Below are 27,746 nucleotides of genomic sequence, written 5' to 3'. Positions count from 1 at the left end.
CTTCAAAAATACAACATTCTAGCTAGGGAGGCCTATACAGGTACTCCCTGTTTTTCAAAGTTTGCTTTGCACTACTTGGTTTTAAGAAAGACCTGTACTAGTACCTGTTTTCACTAACTGAAAGAAATCCCAACAGGATTTTTGCTTTTATGATAAAATCTGAAAATTGAAAATAGTGTTTAGCATTTCTTTTGAAATGCTTTTATAGAGAGAGGCAGTGGGCATCTCAAGCAGGGACAGTAGCACCACTAAGCTCCTTCCCCAGGAACTACACTCAGCATCTCAGCGCTCAGCTGCCCAAGCTTTGACTTGTGTCTGGGCTTCTGTGCTTTATCTGGATTTATTTTGTGCATCCATTAACAAGATGTGTCCCTAAGGAAACTGCTTCTTCGCTTTACATTTCAACTTAGGGAAGATTTTATAGTAATTCTCTACTTTCAGATAGGGGAACAAGTATTTCTAAAGTTATAATTATGGTACTTTCAGAGTGTTTTACAATGAAAAAAAATAAAACAGGAGAATGGGAAAGAAACACAATTTTACCATGGATAATTCCTAAATATATTTTCACTGCCTTGATACAACCGTGATTCTGATAATTTCACATGTAAAATCATACCAAATATGTAAGGATAAGGACATTATCCCATGATTTAGGGAAGTTCATACAGAATTCAGAATCATACAACTGGTGAAAATGGCAAAGCACATGTTCTTTGGCTTTCACAGCCATCTGTGAGATCTCCACAGAGAATTTTCTTCAGCTCCCAAGTCCCAAGACAACAGTTGAATCTCAGAGCCACCACTGTCATCGTACCCTCAAAGAGAAAGGGAAACTACAGTGATCTGCTTTCAGAAGTTCTCTAAGGATGAGAGCTAAGTGATGGATGCATCTCACCTGGAAACCTTCCTCGTGGGTTTCTGGTACAGTGTGGTTGGCTTGGTACTTTCCAGTGAATAACAAAATGACCACAAGTTACTCCTCATCACTGCAGATGGTGACTGCAGCCAGGAAATTAAAAGATGCCTGCTCCTTGGAAGAAAAGCTATGTCAAACCTAGACAGCATATTGAAAAGCAGAGACGTTACTTTGCCAACAAAGGTCCATCGAGTCAAAGCTATGGTTTTTCCAGTAGTCATGTACAGATGTGAGAGATGGACCATAAAGAAAGTTGAATACCAAAGAATTGATGCTTTCAAACTGTAGTGTTGGAGAAGACTCTTGAGAGTCCCTTACAGCAAGGAGATCAAACCAGTCAATCCTAAAGGAAATCAGTCTTGAATATTCATTAGAAGGACTGATGCTGAAGCTGAAGCTCCAATACTATAGCCACCTGATGGGAAGAACTGACTCCTTGGAAAAGACCCTGATGCTGGGAAGGATTGAAGGCAGGAGGAGAAGGGGATGAAAAACAGTGAGATGGTTGGATGGCATCACCGACTCAGTGGACATGAGTTTGAGCAATCTCTGGGAGATGGTGAAGGACAGGGAAGCCTGATGTGCTACAGTTGATGAGGTTGCAGAGTCGGACACAACTGAGTGACTGAACAACAACACATATTTTGGCTAAACTCTAACAGTTTTTTGTGAAGGTATTACAAGAAAATAATGTTTTACATTGTTAACACTTTTAGAACTTTGGAGTTTCCAAATGGTACAAGTGAAAAAGCTAAAAAGAAAGGAATGGGTGTTTTTACCATCTCCTTCTCTTTAGTGGTAAACCAGTTTAACACTCTGGTGGATAATTTTTAAATGGTTCTAGGTTGAAGGAATAAATTTTGAGTTCTTTTCCAGACAGTAGTTATTTTGTTAATGGGAGATGCCCTAAGGCATCTCTGCACCTTACTGAAGCTGAATGTCTAACTCTGACAGTAGATCTTTGTATGCAATCATATGGTCAGTGCAAATGTAAAATGTTCCATTTTCCTGGCTGGCTCCACAGGCCTGGTGATTTTCCACACTGCCAGGGATCAAGAGAGTTGCAGCAAAGCTGTAGTCATGCTGCTGGGTAATTTAAGAAGCCTCTTCAAAGAGCATGTCAAAAGTTCAGTTTAACAAATAAGACTTTCAATTTACATCTGCAATGGGTATGAGATTTAATTGAAGGTTTACTCATACCTCATTGCATGGACACATACATGCCCAGCAATGCTTCAGGTGCTGACGTTTCTATTCAAACATTAGATGAGTAAACTTAAGAACTGAAATTCAATGGCGTATGTACCCATATTCAGATTAAAAATGCATTTTGGAAAGTCTAATTGGCTGATACGATGTATTAAGGAAGCCTGGACCATGCTCAATTCCAATTCAGCTGCTCCTTTCAATGTAGGGAAAAGGCATTTAGGTAATGATCTAAATTACGTCTCTTAAGGAAATCCAGTGTTTTTCTTTGTTTTCATTCTTGAACAAATGAATGGTTAGACATGACTGGAAACCATGAGAAGAGAGAGGTGTTTTTCCATCAAGACACAAAGAAAGTTCTTGAAAGGCTTTCATTTTATCCTTATTATCTCATGTTCCTATAACTAAAATAATTTTTGGCCAATGCATGCATACAGATTTGAAAGTTCAGTAACAACTGTCAAAGACAAGGTAACAAAAAGTTTCCATGAAATTATTAGATGCACTGTTGAGAGAATTTATGAGAAAAGTTATAAAATATTTAAGAAAAAGGAAAAACTACCTCGTAGAGTATGAATAAGAATTTAGCTCTATTCTGAATTTTATAATAGCACAGAAGAAGAAATGAAATGATGACAAATGCCATTAATATTTTCTGTGGAAAAGTTACTACCTTCAAAGTATTATACTTTATATTTCTCAATAAGGTATATTCATATTTCAAACAATAACCACAAAAAGCCCAAGGTATACATAGTTCACAATGAACTATCTTATCCAAAGAAACACACTATTCAGAGTGATGGGAAGAGCAACTGGATTCACCAAGAGAAACTAAAAAATAAGTCACCTGTTAGCTATGTTTTATTTACTATTTTGTCTCCTCAGGGTGAAATACAACAAGAAATAAACCATTTCAGGAATCTGGGCTGAAGAATAGGTTTTCAATAGATGTTAAAGTACTAAACAAGATAGGGTTTCACTTGAGGATAGCTTACGAGAAGTGATTATTCTACAGGATATTGAAAGAAGCTACCCAGCTTTGTTTGGAAGAACAGGTTGGTATCCGAGATAGAAGATGGTAACCTGCCTTCCGGCCTTTCCCGCTTTTCTTTTTAAAAGAGTGGCTTGAGAACACTCCAAACTTGGCTCTAGGATTTAAGCTTCTATAACATAAAATTCCACAGAAGGCAATGGCACCCCACTCCAGTACTCTTGCCTGGAAAATCCCATGGGTGGAGGAGCCTGGTAGGCTGCAGTCCATGGGGTCGCTAAGAGTCGGACATGACTGAGCGACTTCACTTTCACTTTTCACTTTCATGCATTGGAGATGGAAATGGCAACCCACTCCAGTGTTATTGCCTGGAGAATCCCAGGGATGGGGGAGCCTGGTGGGCTGCCATCTCTAGGATGGCACGGTCGGACACAACTGAAGCGACTTAGCAGCAGCAGCAACATAAAATTCAGAGCCAAAAATAAGTCTGAGAAATATCTTTTTTTTTTTAATAAAAATAATTAAATTTAATAATTAAAAAAACATTTTTAAATGTTTTTTAAAAAAAAACAAAGCAGAACTTTTTATTCTTATTAAAAAAAAGGCATACAAATAACTACACAATACTTGCTCATGATTATAAATGCAATTAAAAAAATTATTGGTGCTAAGTCTCTGAATCTAAATAATAGTGATATATTTGCCTATTTTTCTGGTAAATGGCCTAAAAAAACATCACAAGGCCTTTCTCAGTGACTAGTGATGTAATGAGCTTTCTTGATTTAAAAACCAATATCCCTCCTCAACAGCCAAACACACTGACTGACATCCTTTCAAAACCTTTCTGTCAAAGCTAAGCTTGAAAGGATATTCAGTAACTATCAGATACCTCCTGACACGGAGGCAAAACAGGTCCATGACACAAATTAAAAAGGCTTAAGATGAAAAGAAAACCCCACCAGGCTGGAAGAATTGCAAAATCAGAAATCTGGACCTGTCTGAATGTATTCTTCATTCTGTAAAGGAAAGTGGAAATGAAGTGCTTTTTCCCCCAAATAGAGGACAACACATTCCTTACTCTTGCACTCAGAAGGAGCCTGACAGGCGAGGACTGCAAGGCTCAATGCAAGGCAGCATATCTGGAATGTTCCAATCCTAAGCATCATTGTGGGCTGTTCCATGTCACATTCTCACAGGACAGCAGTAAAATGTCAGGGAGCATCTATACTTTCAAACTTTTAATTTGCTTTGAGTTTCAGAACCTTCCCCCCACTTTACCCGCAAACAGAATCCTAACTGGAAACACAGTATAATAAAACATGGAAAACAGGTCTGGTTAAAGCATATAGGTGAGGTCCCAGTCTCACCACTATTATTTTACTCCAACTTTCTCACTTGAAAATGAGAAAAGATTTGCAGAATTTTAGTAACTTGCTTGAACCTCTACAGCTAAGACCAGAACCCAGATCTCCTGCTCTGGTTACCAAGCTTGAAATAAAAATCCTTTTTTTAAAAATATAAATGATGTGCCAAATATTACATAGGATATTCTTATGTTAAAAATACTTCATTGTTTACCTGGAAATCAACTTTAACTGGGTATCTTGCATTTTATCTGTTCCCTTCTCGCATTCCCTTCCAAGGATGTCATGGCTATACCAATGTTGATTCTACTGGTCCTTCTTCATGCAGGCTTACCTGTCACACTTAACATTTTAGGACTTTAGTTAGGAAAGTGGTCCCTGAGTGGTTTTGTGGATGGGTGACATAAAAACTATTATATATTATATGGTCATCTTGCTAGTACCTTTTTGTATGAATGGATATGTATATACATATTTACTCTTCTCAGCAAAAAAAATTTTTGATTCAACTCTGCATTTATATAATACAAAATACACCATACCTGCAAACTAAAATAAATAATTTTAATAAAGTGCCTTCCTCTGCTCTCTGGGGTGATAATCACTTTATTAAATAAGGCTTTATTAAATAAGTACAGCTTGACATTAATATTTATTCATTTGACTTATAATTATTTTTATGAGATGCAAGGAGGCTACATTTCACACCAAAAGTAGTTTGAACTGCCTTCCTTTCTTTTGAATTTGTAAGGAAATGTAGTGTTTTGAATTTGTAACAAAGGAACATTTACTTCTACATAAAACTATTTTATCCACCAAATTTATTTCAAATATAAAGAAAGTTCTTTCTGTCCCCATTTGTTCAGAGTAAGAGCATCATATGTAAGAGAAAAATGAATATGCAAATAAAATAAAATCATCAGTTAAAAACGTGTCAATTTCCTTACATTTTGACCATGGACATGGCATCAAGATTTCCTAATCAAGCAAAGGAGAAAGACCTATATGAATTACATAGCAAGTTGTCATGAATCACAAAATCCCTTAGTAATGTTCATGAAGAATCCTAATATGAAGCAAAAATCACTGGTTTTTTAATCTATCTCTGAAGACTTTCACAAACATTTCTGAATTATTCTGTTTCCATTCTGAAATTCAGTCTTTCAGGATGCTGGCTTCAAAATCTTCACAACAGTAATTTGAAAATTTTTATTTACCCTTCTGTCTCCCTCAACTTCTAACACTTATTAAAATGGAAAAAAATAACGATATCCAATAGCATGAGAAGTTGATATGTCATTTTATTTAAAAGGATTCTTATAATTAGTCAGGAATCACTGAATCGCTGCCTCACATCAGAACCATATCACAGAAACAACTGTTGGCGGTTATCAAACCATTGCAGCCTGAGTGGCCTCCTGAAGCTGGGGTTAAAAGCTGGCCTCTGGAAATCAATTGTTCTCAGCAGAGAAGAATATGTCAGTGATATGGAAGCTGAAATGGAGACTATAATCTTTTGTGATTACCCTTGAGGCCGAAGCAAATACAAAAAGGAAAGTCTATGAATTGCTGATAATTTCCTGTGATGACTGATTCCCAGGAAATTCTGATATCACTCTTGCTTGTAACCAAAATGATGGTTCCCCAGAAAGTATAGCTTCAAAGAACTCCACGTCTGGCTGTCACAATTCTTCTTCAGAGGCTACTCATCCGTTAAAGGGGCCGGTCTTGTGAAGTGGCAGCTCTCTCAGAAGACAATGGAGGGTCTGATTGCACAAGAAGTGATGAGCTATGTGCCACAGGCTCTTTCTAGAAAGTTCTTTTAGGAAGGAACTGATTTAAAATGTATCTCTTTTAATCCCTCCCTTCCTGCCCCAGAAGTCTACAGATTGATACATTTCTCTGCTATTCCTGACAGCTACGGAGCTAGAATATCTTGGCTTGTATATTTTTAAAGTTTTATTTAGGCTAATGTTTATATTCTAAGAAAGAACAGTTTTCCTACATATGTACATATCTTTAAGGGCTATATAATATTTGGGAATAGAGTATAAACCTACTGGTCGTTTTTGAGGAAGCTTTGAGTTTACAGGTAGATGTCACACTGAATTTACAATTAGGTATTACTGCACAGGTTGCATGGGTTCTTCTCGTATGACTGGCAAATTAAATTCAAATTAAATTGGCAAATTAAATAAAAAAAGAAGGCAGTATGGTGAAGAGAGTTCTGTAATGGTCAAAGATCCAAAGAATGTTTAGAATATACTTCCTTTATCAATACAAGAAGGATAAATGAACATGTGGACTATTTTGAGTTTAAAATATGTTTAATTTCCATTTTAACTAACACCAATTTGATTAATAAATAATGTGAGAATAAAGGTTCTCTATTTGGAAGTCAACAGCAGTGTGAAAATATAACAGAAAACATCTTTGTATCTTTGGTGTCAATGACCATGTGTCACGGGTGCAAAGCTTTTGGGCTCAAAATATCTTTATGCGTGGCTTTTAAAATCTAAATATTATTGAAGATAAATGGAGAAAAAAGGAATCCAGCCAAACTAGTTGTGGTTATTCCCAACCTCCACTTAATATACTTCTTATATTACTTAATATACTTAATATATTTCTCCCCAGCACTGCTCAAAATTCATTATTCCTCTTCCTTGTCTTCAGGCCATCAGGTGATTCTGGTCTTTAGGTATGCACTACTTTTATAGCATTCAAGCTAACGTAAATTGAGCACCTGCTTAGTGCCAGACATGTCTTCTTCAAGCTGACTGTAAATGTAAAACTCATGAATGAGGTCTTAGCCATATTCTTAGCATCGACCTTAGTTAGGATTGCTCTAATGCACAATTCTAGCCCCAGGGATAAACGTATCTTGATTTATTTAAGGTAACTGGCTAAGAAGATGAGATCAAAGAGATAGAAATATTAATAAAAATATTTATATTATTTATAAGAATATAGCTTTTCTGTTTGGGAATCACCTCATAAACATCTCATTTGAAATTGATGGGTATTTTAAATTACTAAAAATAGGATGGTGGTATGTTATATTGCTTCAGTTTTTTCACATCCACTGAATTCCAGAAATTTTCTAAATCGTCAGTCATATCCTCAATACTCCATAAATATAATAACTCAAATTTTCATGATGTCATGATATAGACTAGGGAGGTATTAATCATCCCCTAGTTTTAGATTGAGGGAAAGTAGAACCAAGTTGCTTTTTTCAAGATCAAAGAAAACAAGTCCATTGCGGTGTTCTGACTCTTGTCAAGTGCTCCTTCCCTATGTAATGAAATAGCCCGCTCTTCCTTTTTCTCCCCTCCACTCTGGTTCCTGCTCCCCAGGGTGGCACAAAGTAGAGTCCAAGGCCAGACAGGACTGTTAGAAGACTCACTTTGGAACATGTCAAGAAGCCTTATTTCTCAGATCAGAGGGGATGTTCCAAGTGGTTTTGGGGAGGAAGTGGGATATCAATGCTGACTGACTGACTGACTAAATGAATGAATGCCACTGTCTCCTTTAGAAGGTAAGTACTTCAAAGTTGAAACTTAAGTATGTATCATGTGATAATGGCTATTAGTAATCATTTTAGCATCTAATAGCTTCAGCTCATTTTGGAAATGGAAATTTTGTGGATTTGATTATCATGACAATTAATCCTTTTACATACTATGGAAACTTGATGTCTACATAAGGAAAACAAAGAAATTAGACCCACATACAAGTTTTGAATTGTTGGAGACTTTCTGTATATATCTAATTGTCTGTAAATCACAAGCCTGTGAAAGAGAACACATATATTTCCTGCTCTACCTCTCAGATCTTCACTTGGCTCTAGAAACTGTCCCTAATAAGAGAAAACAAGTAAGACACTGACAAGACAAATTCATCTTCTGAATAGAATATCCTGCAAAGCCCGATGTTAGGAGCCATGAGGATTTACTGGATACTTTAAATAGTATGCCCCATATGAACAACCTGTGAGAAATACACACATTTAAATTCAGGATACCGTAGGGTGGAAAACCAGCTCTTGCCTGTCTGATAGTTTTTACTTGCCCTCTTTTCATTGGCAGAGCTGTCTATAGGAAGAAATAAGAAGACTAGATTATATTCTACAACCTTCTGCTCTGCAAAAAGGGTACCACAAAGACACATGTAGTCTATTTTAAATATAGGTGTGTTAAAAAAATTTCATTCAATATTGTAAAGTTAAAAAAAAAAATTCATTGTAGAATGCCTTTAAAATACACTAAAGCCCTCTGATACTAGAATTCCATGAAAATAAGGTATCATTCACATAATTTATGTTCTTTCACGTTGTCTCAAGCATCAGAATGTACAAAGGAAGGTAAGAAAACTTAAATTGACAGCTAAACCTGTGAAAAAAAAGTATTTTTCCAAGATCCCTACTGATCTCCGCAAAGATGTTGAAACTTCACAGATTGCTAAATAGCACTCCAATTCATCTTTAGTACCCTCAAAAGCCACTATAAAAAATCCAGGGATTAGAATATTCTAAAACATCTTTTTCCCTTCCCCAAAGAGATTTGAGATCTAATTCTGAATATAAGAATCTAGAGAGAAGAAAAAAAAGTCTGTGCTATTGGTGGGTCCCCAAGCTTTTGATAAAGGTTTCTCAAGGAACACCATCATCAACGATTGTTTAGAGAGTAACTGATTTAGAAATACTGCTTCTGGGCTGGAAGCAATGTTTTGTACAATAATATTCTGCCACATTTTGTATTTATTAAGCTCTCCTACTTTACCACAGGTATTAAAAAGGCTTGGTCACTGCAAGAACCTAGGAACAAGGTTGTTGTTGGTTTCTTCTTTTATTTAGCTGGAGATTAGTTAAGAATAAGACACATTTTTTAAAAAGAGGGCCTGACACAGACACTTTTGCCAAGTTGACTCTACTCTAAAAAATGCTGACCTGGGACAGCTCCAAGACTGAAGATCTGTCTTGCCAGAAAATCTGATGTGCCCTCCAAGTACACATAATCCTTGAAACTCTAGCACTGAAGATGAGGCTCCAGAGCCATGTGAGGTTGAGGCTAGGATAATGAAAGGGACACGAAAGAGGACACAGCATGGTGGAACTATGGGTCCCTCTTTTCACATGCTCCTGAAACCTTGTGATTCCTGACCCTGTAAAGGTCCATCAAGGTCTTAACCTGATGTTTCTGGCAGCTTTTATCAACTGACTTCACTATTCATTATAAGCAGAATCCTCTGTTATCTGATGACAAATTAAACAAGAGGAAGAAGTAGTATCTACCAGATAGTGAAAGCAGCTTCTGTCTTATTCACTATTACTCCTCCTTAGCACAAAGACTGGCACATGTAGACATTCTACAACTGGTTGTGAATGCATGTTTTTTTCCTTGGATGCCTTGGACAAGTAATTTCATTAAGGACAGAGCACATATATGGCCACACATTATGTAAGCATACATGGATATACACATACCATATTAATAATATCTATATATTCTAAAAGGATTTCAAGAGTGAAAAGAGAAATGGGATATTTGAACACAATCTAAGGACTTCATTAAATTGATATAGATTTTAAAGGCAGGTTAAAAATGGAATGTTCTAGCTTACTTCAGGTTTCCTTACAGTAACATCTCATGAGAAGCATGGCATGAATTCACAGCAAAGTGAATGTGAGTTTGATTCCTGATTTATTTTGGACCTCCTTGATAAATATATGATTATTTCTACTAAAAGAAATAAAAATTTTAAATAGTCATTGAAATCACAAACTATGAATGATCCAGAATCTCAAAGAATTTAGAACGATAAAATAAATGGTAAACATATTTCTCATTCCACAACTTGTTATGGATGGTTCAAAGAATCATATAGCAATTTGGGACTTTATATAATAGAAATACTCTTTATTCTTCTCCGCATGTTTGTTCATGAGTCAGGAAAAAAATAAATTCAAGGTAGGTAATAAAAATCCATTTTTTTTTTCCACAAAAATAAGATCACTGAGCCTCTTGCAATAAAGTATCAGTGACCCTCATTGTGCATATCCTTTCCTGGAGGAGATGCAAAAACATGGCAGGACTCACAAAGACATTTGAAATAAACAGGCATGGAAAATATTGCCAATCAGCAGAGAAACTGACAGACGACTCTGGTCTTACGGGGGCTCTTGATTATAGCTATAGCTCTGGAGCATCACACAAATATATCTGTGCATATATCTAATATGTGACTGTCAAAAAGAAACTTGAAAAAGTTGGACATGATTTAGCAAATGAATAACAACAAAAACAAAAACAATATATAGACTGCATATGTGTCTTAGTCTGCTTGAGCTGCCATAACAAAATACCATGGACTGGGTGGCTGAAACAACAGAAGTAAATTTCTCAAAATCTTGGAGGCTAAAAGCCCAAGATCAAGGCCACCAGCGAGCTGTCTTTCTGCTTGCAGATGGCTTCCTTTTCACCATGTTCTCACATGGTAGATAAAGGAATAGCTTTCTGGTGTCTCTACTTAAAAGGGCATTAATCACATTATGAGGGCACCACCCTCAAGACCTCATCTAACTAATCATCTCTCAAAGGCCCAATTTCTAAGTATTATCAGGTGTTAGAGCTTCAATATGTGAATTTGGGGAGGAGGACATATTCAGTCGATAACAGCATGTATATAGGTATGCCTACAAAATGGACCTATTTTATCATATTAAGTTGACATGATCCATCATGGTAAGTATGCAACTTATTTAAAATTTGAAGATGTCTCTTATTAAGGATAACCATGTATTATCCAGATATAGAATACCAAGTATTAAATACCAAGTATTAATCCAGGTAAGAGGAAGATTAAAATGGAATCCACAATAAATAATTGGGAGATTCTGATTCTAATAGGAAAAAATAATTATATACATTTGGCAGCTAAAAAAAATCATGCTCAAAAATTAAAGGATGGCCATGAAGTACTTTGCAAATTGAAGTAAAGTGAATAACAAAATAAAGAAAATAGTTCTATTAGGATGCAAAAATTCATTCTTTCTGGCCTTTCTTGAACAATATAAAGTTCAGTAACTATTTTAACTTTATCTATTTTGGGGGGGTTATTATATTATCTTGGAGAAGGCAACGGCACCCCACTCCAGTACTCTTGCCTGGAAAATCCCATGGATGGAGGAACCTGGTGGGCTACAGTCCATGGGGTCGCTAAGAGTCAGACATGACTGAGCGACTTCACTTTCACTTTTCCCTTTCATGCATTGGAGAAGGAAATGGCAACCAACTCCAGTGTTCTTGCCTGGAGAATCCCAGGGACGGGGGAGCCTCGTGGGCTGCTGTCTATGGGGTCGCACAGAGTTGGACACAACTGAAGTGACTTAGCAGCAGCAGCAGCATTATATTTTCTTGCCTTTTCTTACTTATTAATTCTATTTCTTATAAGTTTCTTGGGCACTATGGTACTCTTGTTTTAATTTTTTGTTTATCTCCTTCCCCAAACCCAGTACTCTTTAGTTCATATATTATGTTTTAATATGGAATGTTAATTCTATAACTAATGATCTTGATTTTAAACTAAATGCTCCTAAGACTAGGACCTAGGACAAAGAATGCAGTTGATATTTGTAGAGTTTCCATAACATCCACACAGAGAAAGCCAGAACTATAGCTAGAGAAAAGTTTATATCCAATTACTCCTTTTCAACTAAAAAAGGATGAAAATTCTCAGGAAAATAAAAGTAAACACCTACTCTTATCACCTTGTCTTTAAGGCTCAGAAATGCTGAAATTGCCTTTGCTAGATGGGGTACCAGGGACACTGAAAACTGAGAAACTAGAGCCCTTTCCTCTATCCTTCCTTCAAAAAGTTTTATTGAGCAGCTGTGCCAGACACCAAGCATACAAAGATAAACAAAATATAGCCCCTGTTCTCCAGAGTCTGACATTCCAGTGAAGATTGATGGTTAATCAGGGAGAAGATGGTGCAATTGGGAGTTCCTTTGGGAATACAGAGGATGGGCACTTAAGTCAGACTGGAAGAGTCATAGAAAGTCTCCCGTGAAGGAGGTGCTATCTGTGTTGGCCCCCGAATGACAAATAAACGAAGGCTGGGTAGCATGGCGGAAGTGAGCCTCAGTGACTTGCCTGGCAGGAAAGCCTATCAAGCTTTAGACAAAAAGGTCAAGACCTTTAAAAATTTACATTTTGGTTTGCTCAGTCTTTCACCTGTCAGAGGCTCAAACAGTCCCTCTGTGAAGTCCAACTCCTGAAGAGCAGAGTTAACGTCCTTATTCTCCAGACACGTACCTTTGACATACAGTCCACCACAAAACATCAGTGAGCCAAACCCCATTTTCCCTAGCATGTCTCCTCAGAGCTCCCCTTCAAAAGTGTTCTTGAATTTTTTTGCTTATTCTCACCTATAAACACAGAGAGATTTTGTCAGTTGTAAGGGAAGATGGCCACTAAACGAATCCTGTGAAGCATGTATCTCCTTTGCATACAATTTAGCATAGAATAGCCACCTATTCTGCTTTCAGATATGACAGAATCCCATTTCATTCTTGCTGTGTTTATTGTGTAACAGTATCATACTCCACTATAAAAACAGGAGGAAATCATTACTTCACATATGTATTTTAAATCCACTTAGAGAAAATAGCAAAACTTGGAACTTAAAAAGCTTTCAGCTATGGTCTCAGAGTACAGTGTTCATTCTTCTGATAATACTTATGGGTTAAAATATATTTCTTATATTTACTAATATTATTCTTGATTTAAAAATGAAGTGATTATGGTAGCATTCATGTTGGTTCTCAAAGAGCGCACAGACTACTGAGTAGAATATACTTTTAAAATTTGCTAATAAGAAATTATAACTTTTTAAAATACATCCTGCTTCATAGATATTGTTTGCAGAGGTCTATTTTACACATTCAAAAAAAAATCCTTTCCTCTTTCTGCTGAAAATTGTCTACCAAGATGCCAAAAAGAGCACAGAAGATTTCTGATTGAGCATTGTTCACACTGAATGAGGTGGGAGGTGACATGGACCAAAAGAATCCAGGACACTGAAGAGCCAGACATCAATTTTGAAGTTAGAAGATTCTAATTCAAGACTCAGTTCTTCCTTCACTAATGCCTTTGCCTCATGTAGACAATAGGAATAATAATCATGGTCGATTAAAATGTTCTAAGGTCTGAGTCCTTTGAAGAATGTAAAACACCTCAAAATACAATAATCCAGTATAATTATTAGTAGTGATGTAAAACTATTTTCCTAGGAAAGTGTGGACAGTGACTTCTGTGAAATTGCCCTGGGAAGTCTGTTGGGTGAATTAGACATTGGAATGGAAGAGACAATTGGAAAAGGATTAGAGTAGTTGAAACTTCAAATCAGTGAAAAATCATAGGTAACCCAATGATCCCATAAATTCAATTTTTTTTGCAAGATGATAGAGGGTCTCACTTAAAAATTAAATGACTTAATTTTTAATACCTTACCAGAAGAACTCTCTATCCAATAAATGCCTTGGATATAATATAGAGAGAATAAAATGATCATATCAGGCAGTTCTTTGCTATATTCTTCACTTTCGTGAAAAAATATTTTCATTTGAAAGTTGGAGAAGGAAATGGCAACCCACTCCAGCGTGATTGCCTTGAGAATCCCAGGGATGGGGGACCATGGTGGGCTGCCATCTATGGGGTTGCACAGAGTCGGACATGACTGAAGCGACTTAGCAGCAGTAGCGGCAGCAAGAAGAAAAAACAATGAAATTCTACTAGTACAATTATTCCTTGGATTTTCTCAAATATTAATATGCTGCTGCTAAGTCACTTCAGTCGTGTCCGACTCTGTGCGACCCATGGACTGCAGCCTACCAGGCTCCTTCGTCCATGGGATTTTGCAGGCAATAGTACTGGAGTGGGGTGCCATTGCCTCCTCCCAAATATTAATATATCATATGGTTAATTGCTGTGGTGGCTCAGACAGTAAAGAATCTGCCTGCAATGCAGGAGACCTGGATTCGATCCCTGGGTCAGGAAGATTCTCCTGTATTCTTGCCTGGAGAATCCCATGGACAGAGAAGCCTGGTGGGATCTATGGGGCTGCAAAGAGCTGGGCATGACTGTGACTAACATCAGTGCATCTGTAAGCCCTACACAACATTAACAAGCCACTATAAGGCTGTTTTTTTTTTTTTTTTTTTAACTTATAAAATATTCTTTCCACTGTTGCTTTACAGCCATTAAAAACAGAGAAGTATATGTAAGACATTTAGAAGTTCTCTAAAAGTGACTTAGAGAACAGCACTAATCAGATGGTAGGTTCCTGTTATATATGTACATAACATACTTCTAGAAGGGGCTGGAAGAATGCATGCCAGCCGCAGAGAGCACTTTTCTCTAGTGAAGGGAGTGTGTCTACAGCAATAAGGAATGGTGACTTTGACATTTTGCTTTGAACGTTAATGTTTTATTTGAATTTTTGAAATAATTACTACTTGTGTTAAAAAAAAAAAATACAGAGAGGTAAACCACCATAGAGACATTTATGCTTACTCACATTTTCAATTCTGCTTTCTGACAGTGACTGGACTTCTGCAGTGGTTATAAATGCTGTCTTTCAAAAATACAGTAATCAAAACATGAATATCTAATAAACGTTTTCAGAAGTACAGCTTAATTCAATTATGCCTGGAATGCATCACCCATGTTTAGACAGAGGATAGAACAGGCGCGCTTCAGTTCATTTGCTGAAATGGCACAACATGTTGCTTTGGCATGGTCACTCCTGATGGATTAATGTGAGCAGGCCAGGTGTGATTTATCTTACTGAGCTGCTCCACTTCACCAGAAACAGTGTTCACCATTTTAGGCCTTTAAAAAAAATTGTGTGACTTGTGTCTGAAAAACCCCAAGAAGATGAAAACATTCAACCATTTACTTGCTAAGTCAAGGCCGGTGCTCTTTAAAAAGCTGGCTGACTAATGACTCTTTAATTACGTTAGCAGGCCTAAGTTACGACAGAAGGCCTGTCAGCAGATTTTATTTACAATCCTTGAGGAAAAGTCCTGTTGCTGTTTTCACTTCATACAGAAGATAAATCTGCAGAAGGAAATATTTGGCAGTGCTTCAGATGTCCCCTGTCTGGTGCTACTGATAATGCAGTTCTTTTTCTTGATGATGGTAGCTTCTATTCTATAATGCTGGATCATTCATGTAGACCATCATGCCCCAACCCACTGTATTCATTGACTGAACAGACATAATTTATGCAATTATCTGAATTGGTTAACCTTTTCTTTTACTGTAAGCTTAGAAGTTGGCTATGGGCAGATTTTGGGCGGAATTCTATTGTTGAAGGGTGTCATGCTCCACGTGGCATATCTATAAAAACTGTCTTTCATTCAGATAAAAGGCTAGCTGCCCTGAATAAAGAACATTGGCAATTACAGGTAATTCACTAATATTTATCATGTTTTAAAAGGAATGTTAAAGTATCATGTGGACAACTAACATGTAGATATAAAGTGAATTTTTTCTTTTTACTAATAGCATCAGATTCACATAATCTATGATAGCTTCCAAATAAAATTTTTGTTTGTGTAAGAGTCTTTATCTAAAAAAATCTTCCAAATAAAAATGTCCCCAGAGAGCTGAAACATACACTTTTTTTTTCCTTCTACTAGCAAGGAAAAATCAATATGACTTGAGATCTCTAAATTGTGCTCCTGAGCATGGGAACAGCATCCCCAAAATAACATAGGTTCTGAAGTCCCTGAAAAGTCTATCAAAATTGCCCAAAGCAACAGGGGAAAGTTGCCTGAATAAATATTTGTAAAGTAAATATGCTGGCTTTGTTTGGACTAATTCTCATGGGTGAAGCATTATCTCGCATAATACAGCTGAGTTGTATAACCAATATATGGTATAAAATTACACACTTGGGCACAGGTCCCATCTACTGCTTATTCACAACTGTAATGAAAGAGATTGAGGAGAAGATTAATAAAATAAAAATGCATGTACTCACTGTGTTAAAATTTGGAAAGAGCCCAACAGCAGAATTACTGTCCACTGGAAATGACATAAACGGTTTGATATCCAGTGAAGGCTGCATCATCAGGGTAGGTGTGCGCACAAGAGCAGGAAGGGTAGTAGTATGGCATGTACTGCCTGCCAGGAACAAAACAAAAATGAATGTAACCTCTTGCTTATATCCATCTCCCTCCCCAACTTAAAGCACAAAAAGAAGACCGCTGAGCTGCAACCTGCAAGCAAGAGCTATGCTAAGTCACTGGACATGACTTAGCAACTAAACCACCACAGAGTTATGCTGGCAGTCAGCAAATGGCACAGGAGGAGAAAATACTGTTAAAAAGGGTCTTCTTGCTCAATGTCTAAGACAGTGATACACGATGCTTCCCTATGGTAAAGGCCAGGGCTGCTAAGACTCTGCTGAGATACACAGTACACAAACCCTGCTGGCATGTGGGGCAGAATATCATCCTCTTGTTCAACTCTTGCCTCCAACTGGCCAAAAATTGTAGGTGAGAGGAGGGGAGGAGCCTCCTGAAGCCAGATGCTCTTTATTGTTCATAATTATTGACTGGCCAGTGGGAGCGTTTTATGCAGATCAGAGATAGGCATAGGGTTTTCACCCAAGGAAGAAACCCTGGACTCATAGTTATGGTCTACTTCCAAGAAAGTTATCACTTGGACAATTTGTTCTCTAAAAACACAATTAGAAGGTTGTCCTTAGTCTAGACACTGGAGAGTTAGAGAATCCAAACAGGGTGATGATGTGGCAAGGTTTTGGAGGGACACAGAGGAGTTGGAACCAAATTTTTTATTTCACCTTTTATTTCTAATAAGCCTTGTATTATTTTAGTAACTATCCCTTTAACAATTCTATTAGTTGTCTTTATATAGCTGGTATAACCTGTCTGTAGGAGACTTAAAACACTCCTTTCCACCATTAACACATGTTTTTCTTTAGTCTGTAGTCTCTACATACTGTAGATCAGTAACTGCTGGTGCAGGTGGCTCTCTGGGAGACAGGCTCTGATATGCCCTTTTTAAACAAAATATGACAGGCATGTGAAGATAAAATTCACACACTTAGAGTGCACAATTTAATGATTTTCAGATATTCAGAGTCCTGTGCAACCAGGACCATAATCAATATTAGATTTTCATGATCCCTAAAAGAAACTCCATATTTATCAGCAGTCACTCTCACTTTCTCCCAACGCCTCCAGCTCTTGGTAGCCACTGATCTACTTTCTGTCTCTACAGATCTGTCTTTTCTGGACATTTCACATAAATGAAATCACATGATATGAGGTTTTTTGTGACTGTTTTCTTTTACTTGGCATGCTTTTAAGATGCATTCATGTTGTAGCATGTATCAGAATGTCATTCCTTTTTAATGATTAATAATATTCTATTGTAGATGTACCATTTTTTATTATTTAGTCATCAGTTGATGGATATTTGGGCTGTTTCCACTTTGGGGCCATTATGAATAATGCTGATATGAACGTTTGTTTATAAATTTTTGTGTGACAATGTTTTTAGTTCACTTAGATATACACCTAAGAGTGGAACCGGAGATTGTTGGGTCATATGATAGTCAAATGGTTTAACCTTTGGAGAACTTTCAGGCTGTCTTGCAAAATGGCCAAACCATTTTATACTACCACTAGCAGTGTATGGGAGAAGGCGATGTCACCCCACTCCAGTACTCTTGCCTGGAAAATCCCATGGATGGAGGAGCCTGGTAGGCTGCAGTCCATGGGGTCACCAGGAGTTGGACACGACTGAGTGACTTCACTTTCACTTTTCACTTTCATGCATTGGAGAAGGAAATGGCAACCCACTCCAGTGTTCTTGCCTGGAGAATCCCAGGGACGGGGGAGCCTGGTGGGCTGCCATCTCTGGGGTCGCACAGAGTCGGACACGACTGAAGCAACTTAGCAGCAGCAGCAGCAGTGTATGAAGGTTCCAGTTTTCTCTGACATGCTGATAATGTGCTGTGTTTAGTCACTCAGTCATGTCTGACTCTTTGGAACTCCATGGACTGTAGCCCATCAGGCTCCTCTGTCCATGGAGATTCTCCAGGCAAGAATACTGGGTGGGTTGCCATGCCCTCTTCCAGGGATTCTTCCCAACCCAGGGATTGAACCTAGGTATCTCGCATTGTGGGCAGATTCTTTACCATCTGAGCCACCAGGGAAGCCTAAGAATACTGGTCTGGATAGCCTATTCCTTCTCCAGGGCATATTCCCAACCCAGGAATTGAACTGGTGTCTCCTGCATTGCAGGCAGATTCTTTATCAGCTGAGGTATCAGGGAAGTCCTGCTGCTGCTGCTGCTGCTAAGTTGCTTCAGTCGTGCCCGACTCTGTGCGACCCCATAGACAGTAGCCCACCAGGCTCCCCCATTCCTGGGATTATCCAGGCAAGAACACTGGAGTGGGTTGCCATATCCTTCTCCAATGCATGAAAGTGAAAAGTGAAAGGGAAGTCGCTCAGTCGTGTCCGACTCTTAGAGACCCCATGGAGTGTAGCCCACCAGACTTCCCCATCCATGGGATTTTCCAGGCAAGAGTACTGGAGTGGGGTGCCATTGCCTTCTCCGAGGGAAGTCCTATAGGACCACAAATAATTACATGCCTAAAATTGCCCGTTGACTTCAAGGAGAAATGAACAACATGGGAAAATGCTCTGACTATTAAAATTTCCATCAGTCTTTTTTCATAGTATCTCAGAATAGCTAAAATTTTTATTTCAGTGATTTTTTTTTTTGGTAATGAATTTCCTTAATAAACTCTGCATCATTTTTCAAATCATTCCAGAACACTATTGGCAATAGTGTTAAAAGACTGTCATACCTTATTTACATTGATCCTAAAAACAGGAAAAATGAGAAGGGCGTCTAAAGCATTTATCCCTAATGGCAAGTCTTTAGGTCAATCCATGCATTAGGGAATATAGAGTAGGACTCAGCAAAAAGAGAATCAGCTAAAAGTATAGATCAAACAGAGATGTTCTTTTTTTCCCTAACGTCAAAGTAAATACTCTATATATTTTTTTCACTTAAAAAAGTTCCTTCTTTATTTGATATATATTTGACTGTCTGTGATGTGCAAGGCCCTACAAAGTAAATACTTCGATCTCAACCGGGCATTCACATAACCACCTTGCATTTAATTACACATCATTCTTCTGATTAGGTAATGTTACATTCCTTGCTAACTTCAGAGCTTGTAGATCCAAGACGATGTATTATATCAATGTGTCAAATGCTACAGAGGCATTTACTAAAATATTTATCTTAAAAGCTTTGCTTCAAAATCTTAGCTAAGCTGAAAGACAGATATTTCTTATATTAGATCAATGGCCTTTTACAATTTATAGCTATTATAGTTGTCAAAAGCCTAAAGTATAAAAGTATACAGTATACTTATAGCTGCCTGTTAAAAAAGAAAAGACCTAAAATGGAGTCACTTGTGCTAGTACCTAACCTAACTGCAGTTACAACCTAGGAATGTAAACCTACCCAAGAATGTAATCCTAACCAGTTACGGTGGGATCTTCTGGTGAGCACCAGTGAGGCAACTGGTCACATGGGCCCTCTCCATCAACCAAAGGAAGATGCGGTAATCTTTCACACAGACCCCTTCTGTCCCCCATAGATAGGTTATTTAGGTTTGAAATAATCCCTTTTGTTTATGCTTTTCTTGCCATGCCTTTAAAAATCATCAACTACAAATTGTCATTTGCCGTTGGCACTTGCCATCCTCCTCTACAAGGATTAAATCAGGTGCTGGCTGTCGGTGCTAACTTGCAGCATCCCCCTGAAAGGAGCTCAGAGTAGAGAGTAGAAGTGACGTGCTCTGTGCTCTGAGAAAATCTGCCAGAACAGGTCTTCAGACAGACATTTTCAGGACCTGATTTTTTATAAGGCCAATTCTTGCATCTCCTCACAACTAGAAAAGCACTAAAATCCTTCATGGTGATGTTGATTCCTCATGACTAGCAGAAACCTTCTGCAAAAAATATATATGTGACTGCATGCACTCCCCCTTCACCAAAAGGACATACGCACTGACTTTCCTCCATACCTCTTGGAAGTAGTTTCTCAGAGCTATCTGAATTGCTGTCCCCGGGGCTATAGTCTTCATTTTGCCCCAAATAAAAGTTAACTCACAACTCTCACATTGTGTGTTATTTTTAGGTTGGCAAAATCTTCCCGTTCTTTTGCCTGTTCACTGCAGGGATGCTGTCTGATGCATGAATCGTTCAATAAAACCAATTAGATCTTCAACATTTACTCAGTCGACTTCTGTCTTTTAACATGCCCAATGAACAAATGTATAATTATTTTGCCACTGTGGGTCTCACAAAGGGAAGCAAAATTCTTTCTCTAAGCCCACAATGGTGGCTCTGATAACACAGTAATACATGGCCCCCGAGAGCCTGCAAGAGTCACTTTGTACTAACAAACTGAAATCAAATAGACTGCAGCATGGAACTTGACAAACAGATTGCTGCATCAACAAAGGTCAGAATGCACAATGATCCCCCTTATCCAATCAAATCTCTGTGCTAATAAAGACAGGGCTTGAGAACTACTTAGCTGCCACCATTCATTAGCATAAAAAACTTAGCAGTTGTTTACCATTTCATTAGCATTTTAATGACAGACAATTTGCCATGTTAAACACAGATTGTTTTAAAGTACTGGTAGATCTTCTGAATAAATATTAACTATGCTTTCATCAATTCCCTCACCTCAACCTTGCTGTATTCACTTTTAAAACCTGCTCTTCAATATCACTTTACCAAAATTGATTGCTTCAAAGGATGTTTCTGCAAATGGAAAATGAGTAGAATAAACTGCACATTTTACACAAGTTAGTTTGAGTTTTGACCCCTCTGTCATCTTATTCCAGATTTTGCTGCTGCTGCTGTTGCTGGGAAACATTTCTCCTCACCTCAGGATGTCCAAAAGTCAGTGGGAGACACAAGCAGCAATTGGACCAAAATGCATTGCACCCTGCAAGAAAGTGCTTAATTTTTCTAAAACTCAAGAACTCACTGAGGAACAAAAAGATTGAAAATATAATGAGCAGGTATTTCAACACAAAGGGTGGTATAATGTTCCTATTATGATGCTATTCTCATGGGACAGAGCCAATACTGTCTTTTATACCAACAATTTGGCATTTATGTAAAATACTTCCTATGTGTATTTCTGTCTCAAAGCTTAGTATATAATCTTACATACATCATAATAAATTGAGTCATAATAGGGATCCACCTTATTTGAAAATAAGGCTTTTTATATCACACTATAAATATACATTTATTTATATCAAATTCCTTTGAACACCTCAAAGATCTAACAGTCACCACTCTCACTGTAGAAATTACACACATCCATATATTCTCCCATAAGAATGCAGTTAGCTCTCTCTCATAAATTTCATTTTGATGGTAAAAGCCAAGTTGTATTCATTGTACTGTGAAACCAATAATATGTGAAAATCAACTCACTACTGCCTCTGTAACATAATAGGTGCCTTATTATGTCAATGGATTATGCTATAATCCAGCACAATAAAACCTCAGTTGAGGACCTGGTAATACTGGAAATATCTGCTGTAGTCTTTGACCTTTAGAAACAGACCTCTGAAGGTCTATTCAGGTTTTAGCTAGAGGTTCTTCTTTATAGAACAAAATACAAACAAACAAAACACCTAATTTTTAGAGGGTATGCCAGAGACAAAGAAAATCTGCTTGGAGAAGCATTCACAGAATGAAATAAAATATACGTCTGTAACCTGTAGCAGGAGTTCCCTCTGATGCCATTATTACAATATGTATGCTTGCTTTAGTGAGTACTGAAATAAAAGAGTTCACGTACTGTAAAAATCTATTAGGTAGAGACAATGTGGATTATAGAATTCACAAAGATTTCTTTAAAGAAATTAAAAGGAGCGGCATTTCAGATTTTCCACTAAACTCAGATTTTTGTTTCATCTCCTTTCTAGCTTTGGTGCCCCTTATGTTGAGTAATTTTCCCTTTTGCCAGGACAATCACCAATCAACAGCTCCTCCTCTCCTTTCCTCATCATTTCCATTGTTTTATCATTCTGCCATGTAAGAAAAACAAGAAACAAAGGGTGGAGGAGGGAACAACGTGAATAGTGTATGTGACTGATAAATGATTATGCTTCTGAAAAGGCCACACGGCGTAGTAACAGAGATCACATTTTTATAGTGTCTGTACTAGGCACTATCCTTAGCACATTACATATGTGTTTTACATATAAGTGTATACCATATCCATATATACTCATTTACATATAAAATTATGTATTTATATATCACATATCACTCACATATTATTATTATTATTAAATATATACTTAATGTATATTAAATGAATATATGCACAATTATGTTCACAAAGGTACTTACAATAATCCCATGAACAAACTGCTGTTACTAAGCCCTATTTTATAGATGGGAAACTGAGGTACAAAGAGGTTAAGACCGATCGCACATAGTTTGTACAAAAAGGAGCCAGGATTCAGACCCAGGAAAGTTGACTACTTAATTCTGTTTTTACTACTACGCTATGGTAACAGAATTGAATATCTGAGGATATCTCAGTTGTATAGACACATTCTCTAGTTGTAGATAGAAACATCAGCAAACTATGAGATTTAAAATCTAGGATTTCCTTTGCATCTAGGAACTATTTAAAACTTTTATTTGAGCTCAATGTAGTATTAATACTGAAATAACTAAAATATATAAGATTTTTTAATGCTCTATCAGTTCACTTCAGTCACTAAATCGTGTCCAATTCTTTGCAACCCCATGGATTGCAGCATGCTAGGCTTCCCTGTCCATCACACATTTATCTAAAAATAACCTTCCCCAAATAACAGCATTATTTAATTCAGTAAATACTTATAGAAGATCAACTGTACAGGCATAATGCTGATAGGAAGTATAAATTGAGTCAGAATTTAATTGCGAAGAGATAATAAAAAAAATAATAACTACCATTTAATGAGATTCTACTCTATGCTGGGTACTGTGCTAGTGATTTGTGGTCCTTATTTTATGAAATTATAACACAACTCTATGAGGTTGGCATTATTATCTCCATTATACAGTTGAGAAAGGTAAGGCTTAGAGTGATTAAGATCATTAAATATGTGGTAGGGCCAGAGTCCAAACTCTTGTTTGTTTAACTCTAAAGCCCATGCCATTATTCCAAAAAGTAGGCTATTTATAAAGTTATGTGGAAAAGATTCTTGTCATCAAATACATAGAGAAGATGCTGGTTTCAACAAAATCTGAAATGGTTCTTTGCTAGAAAACATTTTGGAGTTTTTAATACACCAATAGGTACTATGAATGTCTAGGGAGATATAGCTTCTCCCCTCAGTTTGAGAATGAATCAACCCTTTTTATTTTCACAGGGGTCTGGGATAACCACGATACTATGGCAAATCCTTTAGGCAATGCTGTTTTGTATACACTAAAAGCACCTATTCAGGAGAACACTGATGACTTTCAGGTCTACCATTTTCTTGCTATATGACCTTAGACAAGTGAATTTACTTCTGTAGACCCCTATACCTGCATTGAAGGACTGGTAGGAGAACTAATGGAGATCCTTCTATACAAGGGACTTAACCCTGTGCCTAACACCTATCAAGTGTTCATTAAGCTTCAGTTACTGTAGTTAGGAACCATTCCTATCCCTCTGACACTATGCCATATCTCTGGAGAGCATAAACAGTTAAATCCATCAATACTTATAAAAGGTGAGATATGTCAGTGGTCATACATTATTAACAAAATTTTAAGGAGGCTCCAGTGAGAAAGAAATTAGATCTGGTTAGGAGCTGGGTTCATAAATATTTCCATAGATGAACTATCTCATAAGATAAACCTGAGGAATGGTTAATATTTTGAGAGGTGGGTATGGGAGAATGGTGAAAGGGACCGCATAAACAAAAAGCATAGAAATATGTGTTAAAATTTAAAACTTGCTTAGGCACTCAGGAATTCTTACTGTTTCTGGATCAGAAGGTCAACAGTAAAGAGAAAAGCAGAACATCTTTGTGACCTTGGAGTAAGCAAAAGTTTCTTAAACAGTAAACAAAAAAGTGATAATTATGAATGAAAAACATAAGTATAGTTTATTAAGAATAAGAATGTAAGGATAAGACACAATCAAGGGAATGGGAAGACCATTCAGAGAGTGTGAGATAATATTGACAATATACACATTTTGACAAAAGACTTGAATCTAGAATAAAGAACTCCTACAGATCAGTAAGAAAAAGAACACAGTTGGAAAGCTGGGCATAAGACTTGAATGGACAGTTCACAAAAGTAGACACTAAAACAGCCTATAAACATATAAAAAGTTCACTTCAGTCGCTCAGTCATGTCCAACTCTTTGCGACCCCATGAATCACAGCACGCCAGGCCTCCCTGTCCATCACCAACTCCCAGAGTTCATTCAGACTCATGTTCATCGAGTCAGTGATGCCATCCAGCCATCTCATCTTCTGTCATCCCCTTCTCCTCCTGCCCCCAATCCCTCCCAGCATCAGAGTCTTTTCCAATGAGTCAACTCTTCGCATGAGGTGGCCAAAGTACTGGAATTTCAGCTTTAGCATCATTCCTTCCAAAGAACACCCAGGGCTGATTCCTTTAGAATGGACTGGTTGGATCTCCTTGCAGTCCGAGGGACTCTCAAGAGTCTTCTCCAACACCAGAGTTCAAAAGCATCAATTCTTCGGTGATCATCTTTCTTCACAGTCCAACTCTCATATCCATACCTGACCACTGGAAAAACCATAGCCTTGACTAGATGGACCTTTGTTGGCAAAGTACTGTCTCTGCTTTTGAATATGCTATCTAGGTTGGTCCTAACTTTCCTTCCAAGGAGTAAGCATATTTTAATTTCATGGCTGCAATCACCATCTGCAGTGATTTTGGAGCCCCCAAAAATAAAGTCTGACATTGTTTCCACTGTTTCCCCATCTATTTCCCATGAAGTGATGGGACCAGATGCCATGATCTTCGTTTTCTGAATGTTGAGCTTTAAGCCAACTTTTTCACTCTCCTCTTTCACTTTCATCAAGAGGCTTTTTAGTTCCTCTTCACTTTCTGCCATAAGGGTGGTGTCATCTGCATATCTGAGGTTATTGATATTTCTCCCAGCAATCTTAATTCCAGCTTGTGCTTCTTCCAGCTCAGCGTTTCTCATGATGTACTCTGCATAGAAGTTAAATAAGCAGGGTGACAATATACAGCCTTGACGTCCTCCTTTTCCTATTTGGAACCAGTCTGTTGTTCCATGTTCAGTTCTAACTGTTGCTTCCTGACCTTAGGGATATTCATTAAACTATGAGATATTTATTCATACCTCATTGTAACCATTGTTACAATGTTTGTTGTAACCATTGTTTCAATGGTTACAATGAAGAAAGAAGATTATCAAGTTCTGAGGAGGATATGGTACAACTAGAACTCTTATTTGTTGTGTAAATTTTTATAATTATGTTGAAAAATGATTTAGCAATGTCTACTAAAACTGAATACACGCTTACGCTGTGACTCAGCAATTCTAAGTATATACCTAATAGAAATGATCTGTACAAGAATATTCATAGCAATACTGTATATAATACTCCCAAACTGAAAATTCACAATTAACCCATTAACAATAAAAAGAATGATTCTGGTATCTTCACATAACCTAACATTCACATAATGGAATATAGCAATAAGAAAAAATAAGAAAAAATGGTACATGGTGATATGAAACAACAAATAAACCTTGTAAATGTCATGCTGAGAAAAAGAACTAAAATAAAGAAGCATATCAACATGCTGTATGGTAGCGTTTATTTAAAGTACACAATCAGGCAACACTAGTCTATGCTGTTTGTTAGAGTCCTGGGTATTCTTATAGGAAGAGTAGGACGAGGTTAGGGTGTGGTGACTGGACAGGAGTATGAAAGGGTCTTCCGGGATGCTGGGGATGTTCCGTTTAGTTCTGTTTCCCAGGCGTGCATGTCTGTGTACATTCATTCAACTGTACATTTACAGTATGTGCACTTTTCTATATGTTACATTTCAATAGACATTTTTAAAAAGTAATGTGTTCGATGTTATTAATTTTAGTAAACTACTTTGATACATACAGGAAAAATTCCTCCATAAGAACATCTTCAAATACTGTCAAGTCTGCATACTTTTAGGATAAATAAGTTTTTTTAAGTTATTTTTTTCTACCACCAGCTTGATTTTGCTCAAAATAATTTGTGAGAAAATAAAAGTTCCCTTTAATATTGATGCTTCCTTGATGAATTTCATAAGTGGATAGAGGAGACTGACATAGAATCCAGTGATGCCAAAGAGAAAAAATGTGTATCTTAGAACGCTGGGTCTTTAAAATCCTGACAGTTGGCAGTTTTCTGCCTGAATCTCCCTTGGGGCCGCTCAGGCTTCCCTCCAAAGTGCTTCAATAGTAGCAGCATCCTGGCAGAACGGTGAGTTTAAAAATAAATCCTTCTGAGTACCACCTTGAAGTTTATAAGCAATAATGAAGTGCTGCATCACAGAACAGCAGTGAAGCCACATCATGATAGATTTTAAGCCACAGTGTCCTCTGGGTTTAGCAGTAATATGCCAGCTTCTACACAAGATGATGAATCTTGTACTAAGATGCAACGGATGACTTTTTGGATGTGTAGCAAAACAGTACGTACAGCTCAGGGGTGGTTCATTTATATCTGAGTATTTTGTCCATGCACTGAACATCTTATATTTAAACACTGAAAAAATATCAGGAAGATTTATGTACTACAGAGTACAAAATATAATTTGATTAAATGCGTGACATACTTCATTAGCTGCAATCCTTTTTCAAAGCAGCATCAAAAAATCTGAGAATTACAGAATTTAAGTAAAGAAGACAACTAATTCACAAAAAAGTCTTAAAAACCAATTGTCTTCTTAAGCTAATTTAAATAAGTTTTTCCTGGGTTACAGTGCTCTTCCATTGTAACCCACTATGATTAGCCTGACCACACTAAAAAGGAAACACAAAGGAAAACAGAGTTCTGACAGGTGCTTTGTCAAGGTTTTTGAAATAGTTTTTAATACACCTGACTTATCAAAAGGGAATGTCATATG

The 27,746-nt window shown here is 37.2% G+C and overlaps 1 protein-coding gene across 11 annotated transcripts in view; it reads right to left on the bottom strand.

Moving 5' to 3' along the window:
* The window catches only part of ZNF385B (zinc finger protein 385B), a 366,359-nt gene that overhangs the window by 89,272 nt on the left and 249,341 nt on the right, over positions 1 to 27,746 (bottom strand). For all 11 annotated transcript variants that reach the window (XM_059876392.1, XM_024977375.2, XM_059876390.1 and 8 more), the window contains 1 exon segment: positions 16,535 to 16,677. In XM_059876392.1, coding sequence (XP_059732375.1) covers positions 16,535 to 16,677 — 143 coding nt within the window.

The sequence above is a fragment of the Bos taurus genome, chromosome 2, assembly GCF_002263795.3.
Source record: "Bos taurus isolate L1 Dominette 01449 registration number 42190680 breed Hereford chromosome 2, ARS-UCD2.0, whole genome shotgun sequence".
Lineage (NCBI taxonomy): Eukaryota > Metazoa > Chordata > Mammalia > Artiodactyla > Bovidae > Bos > Bos taurus.
This window is presented reverse-complemented; position numbering and strand designations above follow the sequence as displayed.